General features: G+C 36.5%; 2 protein-coding genes across 3 annotated transcripts in view; one reads left to right on the top strand and one right to left on the bottom strand.

Moving 5' to 3' along the window:
* Window positions 1-134: 134 nt before the first annotated feature.
* On the bottom strand, window positions 135-3,024 carry LOC127410056 (polyprenol reductase-like). The gene is made up of 5 exons (XM_051645075.1): window positions 2,798-3,024; window positions 2,526-2,677; window positions 1,802-1,993; window positions 926-1,057; window positions 135-664 (listed from the first exon to the last, which is right to left on the bottom strand). Exons 1-5 carry the CDS (start codon window positions 2,995-2,997, stop codon window positions 405-407), a joined length of 936 nt encoding a protein of 311 aa, XP_051501035.1. The 5' UTR covers window positions 2,998-3,024; the 3' UTR covers window positions 135-404.
* Window positions 3,025-15,160: 12,136 nt separating this feature from the next.
* LOC127410068 (vascular endothelial growth factor receptor 2-like) overlaps window positions 15,161-15,948 on the top strand; it is a 42,471-nt gene continuing 41,683 nt past the window's right edge. For both annotated transcript variants that reach the window (XM_051645102.1, XM_051645103.1), the window contains exon 1: window positions 15,161-15,448. In XM_051645102.1, the coding sequence (XP_051501062.1) occupies window positions 15,385-15,448 (64 nt within the window). In that variant the 5' untranslated portion in view covers window positions 15,161-15,384. The remainder of the gene's footprint in view (window positions 15,449-15,948) is intronic.

Below are 15,948 nucleotides of genomic sequence, written 5' to 3' on the forward strand. Positions count from 1 at the left end.
CAGTTGCAAGGGGCAAACAAAAATGTTATTAAAATAAAATGTTAACTAATCTAAATTATGCAGGTGAAGCTGGCATCAGATAGCACATATAGGGTAGAAACCACAACAACGTTGTTTGCTGACATATTATCCATACTGACACAGTAACTTCCCTTTAGGAAGGAAGTTGCTGTTATTTACCTTCTGAGGTCAGTCTGTTACAGTCCATTTCAGATATGTGTGTTTTTTCCCTCCAGCACCATATAGTTCTTCAAACAAAATGCATGACCAATAGGTGTCAGCTCTCTCTGAAAAGAGTAGCACTGAGATCATTTATGATTTTGTACAGTCAGGTTTATTTATTCATTCAGTTCTTAATTCCATATAAAATAACTTATTACATAAAAAAAAAAAAAAAAAAAAAATCACAAGACAAAAGGAATAAAAGCTTTGCGTTGACGAGGATATGTTTCAAACTTTCCTCTGTAGTAATCATGACAGAGTTGGGCGGCCAGTGCCTGGTTACAAAGTACATACAGTACCACCAGCCACCAGGTAAGTGAACGGCAGCCACAACAAACACTCATGGCAGCGTAAATCAGAAGCTCAGCCAGGTAATGAGGACAAGAGACCATCTCAAACCAGCCCCCATGTGGCATCTTGTGGGCCTGAGTTTCTACTTTACCTATACATCATAAAACAGAGTAAACAAAGGTTAAATTTCAGTCGTGGCTTTACTCACAAACAAATGTTACAATTTGTTAGTCGCATTCTAAATTTTGTTGCTATTCAACTGAAAGGCATGATTCATTGGTTACATGGTTTCTACTTTGTATACTGACATGAAAAATAAGCTGTATTACTAACAATGTACATTTACAGCTTTAAGGTAGCAGAATTATTTAAGGATAGTTCCCTCTCACAGGAAACTCCATTGGTTTCTTACCTGAGCTGTCAGTTCTCAGCTTAGCCAGCAGCGAGAGGGACCGATGCTGGAGGAGTGATGCCCAGATGAAAATTAGAGTCCCAATTACATGATGCCATGTAAGCTGATAAAGGAGATGGACAGATGGAGCCCCTGGCAGTGCAGAAGGTCAAACATTAGATTATACTAATATATGTCCTAACTGTAAATATACTAATAAAAATAATATTAGCATTATATGTAAAACTCTGGGATGTCATCCAGGTACTGTACATCTAAGCTTGTCTGGTTAGGTTAGGAGTAGAGGTAGACTGATATATCGGTTTTACCAATTAATCATGCCAATAGTTGCTTTTTGAAACTATCGGTTATCGGCAAAAATAAATGCTGATAGTCGCGATAGTTTTTAAAAATGTATTATTCCTCCGTGTTCCTCTGTGCCCAGCGCTATTTTGATTAGATAATCAAGTATTCTAAATTGAACACACACACACATATATATATATATATATATATTATATATATATATATATATATATATATATCATCTGCTAGATATATATAGGCTATAAAAAAAGCTTAATTTGTTAAATACTTGTAAAATATAGAGCATTTTAACAGATCCAAGTCTCTGTCATTTCAAAATAAGAGTCCATTGTATGTTTTGGGATTGTTTACAGTTAAAAGTCAATAAATTGAATCTGGGATTTTATTCATGTCTGTGCCCGTTATATTACAGTACTTTTTTAACATCGAATTAAAAACCATCGGCCCATTAATCGGTTATCTGCCTTTACCACCACCTTAGTTATTATTATTATCTGCAAAATCCACTATCGGTCAACCTCTAATTAGGAGTTTCCTTCATGGCAGATATGATGATATGATAGAACTAACCTGTTTTAGGCAGAGATCCATTTACACACAGGACAGTAAGTCCAAGAAGGATGTAGTAACATAAACCGAATGAATACTGGACGATATGGATAACCCCACTGGAGAATACACTGACAAACAGGCATTCCAATAGCCGCCTAAAGGAATGGATCCATAGCAACACTTGTAGAAGCACAACGGACAGCTGTAATTCTGAAAATCATGTGTAATATTTAATTAGGAATTTGATATTCACATTTTTGTAAATGGAAAGTACATTATATTAGATAAAAGCATATTCTAAGAAATGTGCACTACTGTATGTGATATAGCCTAAAAGTTTACCATGGTAACCATAGTTTTCGCTAACACATCATAGTTACTACAGTTGACATAATAAATTAAAGCTGAAGTGTGTAGTGTATCATTTCTGCACCACTAGTGGCACCAAACGGAACTGCAATAATAAACATTGTTTTCGAACAGCTTTTTCCGAACACTCCCCCGTTAGTGATGGCCGTGTTTGAAACACTGCTTCACAAAGCTTTGAAATCTTAACAAATCTTTTGTTTCGAACCAGTGCTTCAGAGCACATCTAAAACTGATAATGGTAATACAAAATTACCACAGTTTTATTGTAGTACTATAGTATCTATTCAATTTTGGTGGAGATTATGGTTACCATGGTAATTTTTGTAAGGGAAAGTGGATTGTCTGTCTAATCAATCTTAGAAATGTAAAGTACCGTTCCAAGCAGCTCTTTGGCTGCCAGTCAAAAACCAAAGCGTGTCAGTCAGCCAATCAGGGAACGCCTCATTCATGACGACAGAACGGAGGGAGAGCAGTAGGAGGAGCCCATTCCACATGATCGACACCGCGTAGAAATGACAGAAAAATCTACAGAAAACATAAGGGAAACATATTTTCATTCATGGCCGCCCTCACATACACAAACTGCGATGTATGAGGTGTGTATATATAGAGAATCACTAAAACCATAACTGAACCCCAAAGCACCTCTTTGATACATCAAAAACGAGCTGCCAGCTTGAGCGCTTCATGGTTTCCTTGGTTTTTCCATATCGGATTAAATCCTGAAACACCTGCTCAAGTTTGTGAGGCAGTTTCAACGAAAATTTACAGAGGCAAAAAGCTACTAGAAAACATAACGCTAACAAAAACCATATAATGTTTACTATTGGGACGGTGTCAAACATCACAGCATCTTTATGCTGTCCGCTCGTATAAAGAGACCGGAGGAAAACAAACACTGAAACTTTAAGGTTCCATTTAACTCAGTGCCTCACTGTAACCCTACGTGGTCAGGATGTGCACCAAGATAAAATCAGCAATTCAGAAACTACTAAATTATGATTAATAAATAGATCATTTTAAAGAAGTAGTAGCAATTTAAGAACGTTGGAAGTGAATCTAGATCTATAATTTGTGACTTTACCTATGAACACAAGGGGGCAGCAGGCAAAAATATTTGTCGTGGTAATCTTATAAATTCTCCCTTACCTAGACATTATGACCCAGTTAAAACAGTACCTTTTGCAGCTATTAAATAACTTTAAACAATAAAAAAAAAAAAAAAATGCAATAGACCAGACAGAGTGGATGCATATTTGTTTTTGTTTTGTTTTTTGCTTCTGTATACTTTTTAAGTTTACTGTAAAATAAGCCAAAGGGTGATTAAAATGGTGAAATACATTTACAGTACATATAATATACACCTCCCCTATACAGTTTAATCCATTTTCTTGTTTTCAACTTAAAATCTTGGTTTAATAAAATTACTTATTAATGTTATTTGTCAGCTTTACCCATTTACACATCATACTAAAACCAAATCAGAATTTGAGTGTTAAGATGCAGATATCATACTTTTGTTGTTAGAATTTATTTATCAAAGAGGTGATTAAGAGTAAATTAAAACTCATTTTATTATTATCGACTCAATCTCACCAGGGTATTACCTTTGTAAGGTAAGATGACAAATATTTTACTGCGGCATGTTGTAGCCTCCATACAATAACACACCCAGATGCGAACTAACAGAGAACAAATTTCTGAGGTTCAAATGAAATCATTCAACCATAAAACCGTTAAAATGTGGGGGGTCTGGGCAGCTCAGTAGGTATTGATGCTGACTACCACCCTTGGAGTCACGAGTTCAAATCCAGGGTGTGCTGAATGACTCCAACCAGGTCTCCTAAGTAACCAAATTGGCCTGGTTGTTAGGGAGGGTAGAGTCACATGGGGTAACCTCCTTGTGGTCATGATGAGTGGTTCTTGCTCTCATTGGGTCGCATGGTAAGTTGTGCGTGGATCACGGAGAATAGCATGACCCTCCACATGCTGGGAGTCTCCGCGGTGTCATGCACAGCAAGCCACATGATAAGATGCGTGGATTGATGGTCTCAGAAGCGGAGGCAACGGAGACATGTCCTCCGCCACCCGGATTGAGGTGAGTAACCCTGCCACCACGGTCTTCGTACTACTAAGTAGTGGAAATTTGGCATTCCAAATTGGGAGAAAGGGGATAAAATAATAAAAAATATTTTTAAATATTGTAACTTTAACTTTAAAATACTTACTTGTGCAAGTGTTTTGTTTTGTTTTATTCAATAAGTGGTCATTTGTTTAGTTTTTTGTTAGCCTAAGTATATGGTCTCAAGAGAAGTAGAGCATGTGAGCACACATCAAAGAGCATCTTTTGGGTTTATTTAGGCTCATCTTCTGTCGACTCAAACAGGAACCCTGAGACTGTATGAACTCTCAGGGAGCCAGTTGTGAACGTGTGTTTTTTCATAATCTCACACAAAACAAGACTAAACAAACACAACGTCACTAATACACCCCAATACACAGGTGGACTGCAGATGTTGTAATCACTCAAATTCATTCTTTTGTACATTATTGTGAGAGTAAATATGCATCCTGGTTGTGTTATTGAAGTTTCTTTCAGATGTTCACTTGATTCAGACAAAGAGATTAGATATTTATGAGAGAAGAGAGACAATAAGATGACAGCAGAAGATAAGGAAAAGAAGGGGTCAGTTTCTGAAAGGGTTAGGTCACCCAAAAATAAAAATTCTGTTGTCATTTATGAACCCTCATTCCATTCCAAACCTGTATGACTTTCTTTAATCCATGGAACACAAAATGTCAGAGACTGACTGCCTGAGCCATTATTCCATTTTAATGTACCGAAAAAGATGCAATGAAAGTGAATGAGATTAACATTCTGCCTAACATCTATTTTTGTGTTCCACGAAATAATGAAAGTCATACAGGTTTGGAACGACATGAGGGTGAGCAAATGGTCACAGAATTTTCATTTTTGGGTAAACTATCCATTTACCAACAGAAGCAACACAAGGAACAAAAATGTAATGCATGAACCTCTCAGTAGCCTCACTTGTCTCAGTCATCTAACCATTTTTAGACCTCACAAAAAGACAGATTGTTGAACATGTCATTGATCTAATTCATGGTTTAAGTGTATTTATGTATGATGTGGTGAATTGACAGTGTTATAAAGTGGTAGTTAATCCTTCAATTCTTCACTGTAGTTTATGATTGATTAAAGGAATTCAATCGAGTTCAATACAAGTTGGGCTCGATCAGCAGCATTTGTGGCATAATGTTGATTACCACAAAAATTAATTTTGACTCGTCCCTCCTTTTCTTTAAAAAAGAAGTTACAGTGAGGCACTTCCAATGGAAGTGAATGGGACCAATTTTTAGAGGGTTTAAAGGCAAACATGTAAAGCTTATAATTTTATAAAAGCACTTACATTAATTCTTATGTTAAAACTCATGTATTATTTGAGCTGTAAAGTTGTTTAAATATACAATTTTACAGCTGTTTCAGGGTTTTAGAGTTTGTTGACATTACATCGTCATCAGAATGAAGTTGTAAAACTGGCTACATCTTCATCAGTTTTCTCGGTATTGATTTAAGAAGCTACATATATATAATCTATGTATAATAATAGCTGAAAAGGTCAACAAAAGTTGCAGTTTTGTCTTATTATCTTTACTGTACCTTCCCTACATTTTTACTCTTAATAAGGTTCTGATTTATAACAGGAAGTAAAACAATAAACAGACTAGACAGTATGCATTTTTCTGTTTGTTTGCACACTTTGTCTGCCAATGCAAGGAAACCTAATTTCCCACTTGAGCCATTTACTATACTGTATGTGTGCAGTCAGTAAAAGAGAGAGGGATACTGTGTGTGGCAGAGATTTCAGCTGAAGCCTCTAAAGTATTTGACTCCAGGATGCCTTATAGAAAAGGCAGGTTTCCTATCTGAGGATGTGTGCACTGTTTCCTGCCCCCTCCTGACTCTTCCTCACTTTACCCATTGCTGGAACCTCATTAGGCTCCCATCTGACTCTTTCATTGTCACTCCTCCCCTCTTTCCATCCTTTTATCCCTGTGCTTATCCATCCACGCTGCGTCTCCACACAATTCTGCATGGCATCTACTGCATCCTCTGCTTTGTGATCCCAAACACTAGAACACACACACTAACCCCATTTCTCACAATAGCTTAAACCTTATTTTTCATTGTTCTTTATACATTTCCCCCATTCTCTTCCGCTCCACATACACACATTAACACACACACCTTTAGAATCTATTTTAGATTTTGACTGTAAAACTGTAGATTTACACTCACTGAGCACTTTATTAGGAACACCTCTACACCTAATTATTCATGTGATTATCTAATCAGCCAATTGTGTGGCAGCAGTGCATTACATAAAATCATGCTGATATGGGTCAGGAGCTTCAGTTAATATTCACATCAGCCATCAGAATGGGGGAAAAAAATGTGATCTCAGTGATTTGGAGTGTGGCAAGATTGTTGGTGCCAGACGGGCTGGTTTGAGTATTTCTGTAACTGCTGATCTCCTGGGATTACGCAGAATGTTGTCAAAAACAAAAAACATCCAGTGACGGAAACACCTTGTTGATGAGAGAGGTCAACAGAGAATGGCCAGACTGGTTCGAGCTGACAGAAAGGCTACGGTAACAAAGATAAACACTCTGTACAATTTTAGTGAGCAGAATAGCATCTCAGAATGCGCAACATGTTGAACCTTGAGACAGATGGGCTAGACTGTAAAAAATGTTCGTAATTTTAACAGTAAAAGACTGTAAAAATGCTACAGTAAAAAAAAATTTAATTGGTTAACAGGTAATTACCTTAAAATATAAGGTAATTTAAATATATATATTTTAAAAGACAATACATGTAGTTTTACAGTAAAATTTTGTAAAAGAAAAATTTTATGTAAAAAGTATGATTTTCTGTATAATTAACAGTAAAAATGTATATTATGTTTAACAAGAGAGTACTTTTTACAGTAAATTATTGTTAAAATTACGGTAAAAAACAATAATTGGGTGTTCCCAGAATTCCCTGCGTGACCCTGTTCATTTCATTATATTTTATGGGAATAGTTTCTTCTTATTTTTATATTAGTTATGTACATTGGGGTGTTCTGTGTTATATCTGATGTAGTTTAGTTAATGTTTATTGCATTATTTAAATTTCACATGTGTTACCCTGATGGTGTTTAGTGTTTGTGTGAGTGACACAGAGCACTGTCTCTACATGTTTATTGGTTATTGCTCAAAGAAGGCCACTTTTGATGAACTTCATGTCATTATGTGCCCTTGTGTAATTACTATGGTGATAAACAATACATTATAAAGTGAAAAGCAGATTTTTACAGTTTCAGAAAGTTAATATATCAAGTTTATTATTTAATAATATAAACAACGGTAATGCACCATAAAATATACAGGCATCAAAATGACATCCTGTAAAGCCTGATACGTGGTTACTGTATTTTTTACGGGTTTTTTTTATTTTATTTTTTTTACTGTGTACAACAGCAGAAGACACTTTAAAAAGTTCCATAGTGTTCCTAATAAAGTGCTCAGTGAGAGAATATGGTTCGTTTATGAGTTGTTGTGATGGCTTTTATGCCACTGTGGTGTGGCCAGATAACACTACTGAACTATTACTCTCCTTTCAGCCTCCAACTAACAACCACTAAATCCTCATTCCCAGCTACAAACCAGACATTCTCAGACTTCACTTACTCTGTTTTTGTGGCCCTGCTCTCTGGGAAAATTATGACAAGCATGCCATTAATCAGACTGAAAACAGGCTTAATTGTGATGAACTGTCAGACTTTTCACATGCAGTTCTTCTGCAGTGACTTTTTACAGTGATTTGAGGAATGATGAAAAGCTTTGAGCCATATTTATAATGGGTAAAATGACTAGAGAAACAACAAGGGATGATTTGTTGTTGATTATTTCTGAAAGGCATTCAAAAATCATCTACAGTTGCAAGAAAAAGTATGTGAACCTTTTGGAAGTAGCTGGTTTTCTGCATTAATTGGTCATAAAATGTGATCTCATCTTCATCAAAATCACAAGTATAGACAAACACAATGTGCTTAAGCTAACAATACACAAACAATTATAATCTTTCATGTCTTTTTTGAACACATCCCATTAAACATTCACAGTGCTGTGGAATAAGTAAGTGAACCCTTGGATTTAAAAACTTGTCGATTCTCCTTTGGCAGCAATAACCTCAACCAAGCACTTCTGGTAACTGCGGATTAGACCTGCACAACATTCAAAAGGAATTCTGGTCCATTATTCCTTAAGGAACTGCTTCAGCTCAGCCATATTCTTATTATATCAGGTGTGAACAGCTCTCTTGAGGTGATTCCACAGCATCTCTCTTTTTCTGAAGCTACTCTGTAGTGGATTTACTTCGATGTTTAGGGTCATTGTACTGCTGCATCACCCAACTTCTACTGAGCTTCAGCTGGCACACAGCCACCCTGATATTTTCCTCTAGGATATCTTGATAAATTTTGAAAATAATTTTTACCTTGATGATGGCAATTGGTCCAGGCCCCGAAGCAGCAAATCAGTCTCAAATCACAACCCTTTCTCACTCCCAAGGTGTGAAATACTGCCGCTTGTGCTAGAGTTCCGCACTTCAATCAACAGATGCCAAAAGCAGCCTCTGCTTCTGTTTTTCGATACACACAGCAGGTCAAACTTATCATGTGTGTTTAACCACAATATGTTTTATTGTATTTATAATATATTAGTGTGGTTACAATACACATTCATATCGATTATTTTAGATCCCCTAACCCAACCTCATTCATAAACATAACCAATTATCAACAATATAAAACATGAAACCTCTTTCCTGTTTTATATTTTTGATAATTGATTAGGTTTAGGAATGGGGTTGGGTAAATGTAGTAACAATAATTTTATTTATATTACACTATTTTATAGATATTTTTAGCACCCGACCCCATTATACCTAAACCAAACCAATTCTCAACAATATAAAAGATGCAAAAACAGATAAAGCACAGTCACAATAATAAAAAAAAAAAGTAATTATAAAAAAGCATAAACATTTGCAATCAATACATCTTCAAATTCACGTTTGAGGTATGAAAGTGTATAATTTATGTTGTAGAACAAAACGTCCACATATTGTCAAGTTCTCCACAGACCTTATTTTACTTTATATTGAATTTGATAGAACTAGTCGAGAGCAGGATGTGTTACGCCGGATGCTGGGGGACCGCAATCGAGGAATAAAAACTTACATTTGGGTCTGTTCTTCACACACATCGATCGGAAGAAATGGAATAGGCTACACCCGGGACCAAACAGGTCACTTCAGGAGAGCAGAATGTGCACAGAAAATAACGGATTAAACATTAACCACTGCAAACTAATAAATATTTGCTGATTAAACATTACCGTTGTGAATAAGCATGGCTGATTTCAAAAGTAATGAAAAGCATACCCCAACATATAATGTCAGAATAATAAAATTGTACCCCAGCCTATAATTTCACAATGATAAAAATTTGATGCCCTTTGCATCAGTCTTTGACAGCAAACGTTCCTCATTGAAAGCAATGCGCTTGCCAGACGTGTCGGAAACTGATGCCAAAGGCTGCTTTTGGCATCCACCTGTTGACACGCTGAGCTCTTGCACAAGCGGCAATATTTGATGCCTTGGGATGGAGAACGGGTTGCAAATCATGATGCTCCCTGCAATGTACTTCACTGTTGGAAGGATGTTTTCATGTTGGTATGTGGTGCCCATCTTACACCATACAAAGTGTTGCGTGTTCTTCTCAAACAATTCAACCTTAGTTACATCAGTCCACAAAACTTTTTTCCAGTAGAGTTGGGGAGTGCCAAGGTGGTCTTTGGCAAACTTAAGGCGCGCAGCAATGCTTTTGTTGGAAAGCTTCCTTCGTGGTGTCTTGCCATGGACACCATGCCTGTTTAATGTTTTCCATATAGTAGACTCATGAACAGAGATGTTAACCAGTTCCAATCATAATCACGGGAACGATTTTAGAACAGATGGTGCTGCAGACCAGGGTGGGGGGGATGCGGTGTTGGAGACATAAAATTAAACTTGTGCTATAATACCCTTAATGAATTGTCATACATTTTTCATGCAAACACTGTTTTGACAGCACTTCACCGGGTGGGCTGGAACGCTGACAGGGGACACTCTCAGTACCCCTACTTCCCGTGGCTATGGTTCCAATGATTCCTTCAAGTCTTGAGCTGTTACTCTAGGGTTCTTTTTTTTTACCTCAATGAGCATTCTTTGGTGTGCCCTTTGAGTAATCTTGGCTGGATGGCCACTTCTAGGGAGAGTAGCCACAGTACTAAATTGTCTCCATTTGTAGACAATTTGTCTAACTGTGGAAAGATGAGTATCTAAGCACTTCAAAATAACTTTGTGACCCTTTTCCAGCTTTATGCAAAGCAACAATTCTTGATCGTAGGTCTTCTGAGAACTCTTTTTTGCGAGGCATGGTCCACGTCAGCAGATGCTTCTTGTGAATAGCAAAATCAGAATGTTTGAGTGCTTTTTATAAGTCAAAGTAGCTCTAACCCACACCTCCAATCTTGTTTCATTAATTGGATGCCAGGTTTGCCCACTCCTGACTCTAATTAGCTTTTTGTTGACTTCATTAACATTCACATACTTTTTCCAACCTACACTGTGAATGTTTGAATGATGTATTCAATATGTACAATAACAATACAATCGTTTGTGTGTTATTAGTTAAAACAGATTGTGTTTGTTCATTGTTTTAACTTAGATGAAGATCGAACCAGATTTTAAGACAAATTTCTACATAAATACAGGTAATTCCGTAAGGTTCATAAACTTTTTCTTGCCACTGTATTTTAAAAATCATAGTTAAATGGTCATACATAATACAGAGGTGTATACTTCAAGCCATTGTCAAGCCTGTTTTCCCTTCTTGTTGTGGTTTAAATGCAGTAGTATTTGTACCCTGGCACAGACAGTTTCTTTAACGTCAGCTATTCAAATGTATGTAATTGACTTTGCTCTTCTGTTAGAAGTCAAACAAATTAAAGGTGGCATTGCTAACATAGTTATGGATCTGAATACACACAAGCTGGTTCTATATGCCATTATTGTCTTTAGCACTGTGACCATAGAATTTTTAAACCCACAGTTTTTCCTGTCATGAGGTTCTGAAAGCCTATAATGCATGCCAGCAGACTGTAGATAGTGAGCTGTTGTTTATACAAACCTTGGTGGAAGCCAGATTTTGACATGTTCTTGACTGCATTCCCAAGAAGTGGATTTTGACTGGCAAGATAAGCACAGTTGCTTTTAGCTTAGAGATCCATTACAGCATTAGGTGTAATATAGTACTGCCTTTCTCCATAATGGCTTCAAACAAATCAAACACTCACAAATAGGTATAATTGTGCATTTGACTTTATACATTTCACATGATTCATGAAGTGGTAATATGCTTAGAGTGTGTTGGCCATATTACTCTATCACTCTATTGTCTTGTGCCGGTTGGATGTAGGATAATTTTCCTTGGTTTTCCCTGTGTTTTCTTTTCCAGTAACCAGCACTGATGACAGAGCAGGAACTGGCACACCTTGGCAAGGGCCAGTAGGATGTGGGACTCAATAGAGAAGTATTCAATAATTATATCACAGTTAAAAATACACGAAATTAAAAAAAAGAAAAGTGTGTGCTTTTAGATTACAACATATTTTAACTCAGAATTTGAAACCTAATAGGATCATATTTTGAATTTATGTAAGAATTAATTTTAACATATCAACAGATAATGGGTGTTGTTATATGGATGATGGACCTAATTATTTATGTACTCTTCAGTATGATGTATTATAGAATAAAAGCACACACACACACACACACACACACACACAATGGTTAGGTTGTTTTGTCAGACAACCTAAAATGCGCTTCATGTGGTAAATATATTATTTAACAGGACTGAATAAATCTGAATGCATTCAGTTACACCAATAAAGCTAATTTTAAAGGTTAGATCAAGTCGAAATAGATCCTTAAGGTAACAATTACAGGTTGCAACTTTTTACAGTGTGGCAGATAAATGGAATTTATGCTGGATAGTTCACCCAAAACTGAAAATTCTCTCATCATTTACTCTCATGCCATCCCAGGTGTGTATGACTTTTTTCTTCATGTTGAACACAAACAAAGATTTTAACAAGAATATCTTAGCTCTGTAGGGCCATACAATGCAAGTGAATAGGTACCAAAATCTCTGAAGCTCCAAAATGCACATAAAGTAAACATACAGCATACGACTCCAGTGGTTAATAGCTTCAGAAGCAATATGATTAGTGTGAGTGAGAAAATGTTTAAACCAGTTTTTACCATAAATTCCCCTCCTTGCCCAGTAGATGGCGATATGCATGAAGAATGCAAATCACCAAAAACAAAAGAAGAATAATGTAAAGTGGAAATTTATAGTAAAAAAGGACTTAAAAATGTATCAGTTTCTCACCCACATCAATTATATTGCTTCTGAAGACATGGATTTCAACACTGTAGTTTTATGGATTACTTTTATGCTGCCTTTATGTCCTTTTGGAGCTTCAAAATTTTGGTATCCATTCACTTGCATTGTAAGTACCTACAGAGCTGAAATATTCTTCTAAAATTCTTCTTTTGTGCTCTGTAGAAGAAGTTAATTCATACACATCTAGGACGGCATGATGTTGAGTAAATGTTGAGACAGTTTTCATTTTTGGGTGAACTATTCCTTTAATCAGCTTAATCTACCCATCAGTATTACAGTCAATGTTTTGCTCTTACTTATATTGAGAAAAAGCTGTATGTGCCACTTGATTGAAAATATCATACCTAAAGGACAAACCAACACAAAGAGTTCCCTTTGGGGGCTTTTCCATGCCTGCTGTTAGCACTGGTCCAAAAGATAGGAAGTGTTCTCTTTTTCCTGATCTCCTGTTCAGAGAGGGAAGTGCTTTAGGTGCTATGACTCCCAGTAGAAACGACCAGGACAGCAACCATGTGGTGTATGGAAACTCAAACTCTAACCCTTTCATTCAAGACCCCACCTCAACCATCCAGGCTTTCTAAGACCCAAAGCATCAGCACACATTGTGCCCCCATCAATGACAACTACAGGAAAAGCAATTAAAGAGAAAAATGAACAATACAAATAAGGGTGATTTTGTTGATTCTGACGTATTAATCAGCCAGAAATAAAAACCCACATACCTTAAAGTTACTATAAAGAACAAGTGGAGTGATGTTATATAAAGAGCAGCACCCTTAGAATGCTGCTTGTCCAGTTAGATATAAGGACCATAACCATTGCATAATTGCAGTTTCTGTATGTCAGAGACATTATACTGTAGATTTACCATAACTGTCAATGTTTGCTCTATGGACCAATGTCCAGCAGCTGACCCAAGACACAGTATTGTCCGTCAGTCATACACAATTTGTCTTTTCTATTGAATTGTTTTTTCTAGAGATGTCCTGTGTCATACCGGCTTACTGTTACACAACAAAAGCTTTATCCTTTGGATCCACCCATATCCCACTCTCAGCTTCTGGGACATTCTATCTCAGCTTGCTAGAAAAACAAAGGAGGTCACCAGCACTCCACCTCCTTACCTCCAGAGAGAGGGGGAATAGAGACACTGTTAATAACTGTAGTCCTGTAACACTTTATGGCCACCCAGATTGTTTACAGACAATGGAATGGTCACTCTTTGGGGTTTAAAGTGATATTGTGTAAATATAGGGCTAATAGTTACAGGGCAAATTTTTTCAAATTTGGCAAATACTTTTGAGACAGCAAGATGCTTTTTTGAGGAACAAATTATGATAATGCTTATTCAAAATAACTACTTCAAAAAAGGGGTTAACCATTTTCTGTTAATTTCAATCACATGTGGCATTTTATAGTATTCTATTAAACAAATTAATCACCATTTGTGATTGGATCAGTCAATGTGATCCCACTTTGAACATTTTTCATAACAAATCTATTTGGCCCACATTTTTACCCCAAGTTCTATACTTTCACTTATTGGACAGTTACTAAAAAACCTTTGATTTAATCACCTTGAACTGAAAACAGAAAATGTCAGTCTCAAAATAGTGATAATTTTAGGGATTCTCATAAGCTACATACATTTGCAACATTTTAAAAATGATTAAATAGATCAAGTTACCTCAAAATCAAACTTTAGACGTTGCACGCAATGATCTCATGGATCAGTAATATTTCGCAGTGTATAGGCTAGTGACAAACAGGTGTTAAGGCAAGTACTGTTGTACTTTTTGTTGCTGTTTAGTGTATCAAAGCTATCAAAAGTGCTTTTAGCCCCGTTGTATACTAATGAACGTTTTGTGCATTAAAGTAACAGATCGCTGTCTTTCACTCTTAACATAGAAACCAGTCGGGTTCATTCGAGCGCAATGGCCACTCGTCCGTAAAGGTGCGTGTCAAGCTCAAAACATGTTTGTCTACCTGGAGCTATGAACTTTAATTCAAAAGTAACTGCATTTATTGACAAATCTGGGTGTGATTGAAGAAGAGTCATTAGGTAACAGGACACATGGACATTTACACAGTTAAGTTTGTTAACTTAACATGGATTGCTGTTAAGATAGCTACAGTTAGGTCGATATTGTGCAAATAAGTCGCATTTAAGTCAGTTTGTTTAGAGCAAATGATGCATTTGGCATATCTGCACACTTCTTGATTGAGTTAAGTGCCTGTCGTAATCTCTGATCAATTCATCCATCCTGCATCGGCTTTTCTGTTTAGTCTCGAAGGTCTAGACCAATTTTCTTGGAACCTTCAGCCCCTAGACATTTAAATATACGTTAATATGTTTGATCTTTAAAGAATGTGGCGCTCCTCCCTCATCCTCTCCTCTCCTTTAGCGCACTTCCAGTCACGCATCTCTCCAGCGCGAGTCCATCCGTGAGCGCTCAACAGGTTTCATCTGAGTCAAGGCAACGCAAGGATTTCTCATAGTTTGTTCATTCGTCTCTGCAGATTGTAAAAACATATCTTAATGAGCACAATTGTGCCGTATAAACGTGATGAAGCGCTAAAGATTGTTTTTCCCTGAGCTTTTGAATTTTGGTTTCATGCCGGGACGGTGCCGCGTTACCCTGGCGGGCGATGGCAAAGACATTTAATGTCCATTCTCTCGTCGAATTTCTTTTTATCATCAACTTGGCTATAGGTAGGAAATAAACTTCTGATTACATATGCAAATGTTAACATCATCGTTCTCTTTCTCATCATTATAGGCAACTTACTGCAAATGTTTTAATTGTATCACACAGCTTGTCAATTGATGATTGACCCTGTTGCCATTGCTGAGTTTCAACTTTTGTTTGTGTTATGCCATAAAATAGGTGTGAAAGTTGTGGATTTTGTCATTAGTGATTGTATGAGAAAATGCCTCTGGCTGGCTTTTACTCACGTTTCCTGTTGTTGTATACTTGTAGTATTTTGTAATGGGTAGACACTAAAAGTTGTGTGGGTAGAAAGTAAAAAAAGTATTATTATTATTATTATTAGTAGTAGTAGTAGTAGTAGTAGTAGTAGTAGTAATAATGTAAATAATTCATCATTATTTTATATTTAAACATGGCATGTACAGCAATTTAGCTACTGTATGGTTTAACGATTGTGTTATATAAAAAAGGTTGTCAGCCCCATCAGTGTCCTGCACTTAAA

Source organism: Myxocyprinus asiaticus, chromosome 19, assembly GCF_019703515.2.
Source record: "Myxocyprinus asiaticus isolate MX2 ecotype Aquarium Trade chromosome 19, UBuf_Myxa_2, whole genome shotgun sequence".
NCBI lineage: Eukaryota > Metazoa > Chordata > Actinopteri > Cypriniformes > Catostomidae > Myxocyprinus > Myxocyprinus asiaticus.

Coding starts and splice junctions, on each gene's coding strand:
- LOC127410056 (XM_051645075.1), bottom strand. CDS start 2,997: ATGTTTGACACCGTCCCAATAGTAAACATTATATGGTTTTTGTTAGCG. Junction 2,678..2,797: donor GTTTTTGATGTATCAAAGAG/GTGCTTTGGGGT, acceptor TGTTTTCTGTAG/ATTTTTCTGTCATTTCTACG. Junction 1,994..2,525: donor CCAAAGAGCTGCTTGGAACG/GTACTTTACATT, acceptor CATGATTTTCAG/AATTACAGCTGTCCGTTGTG.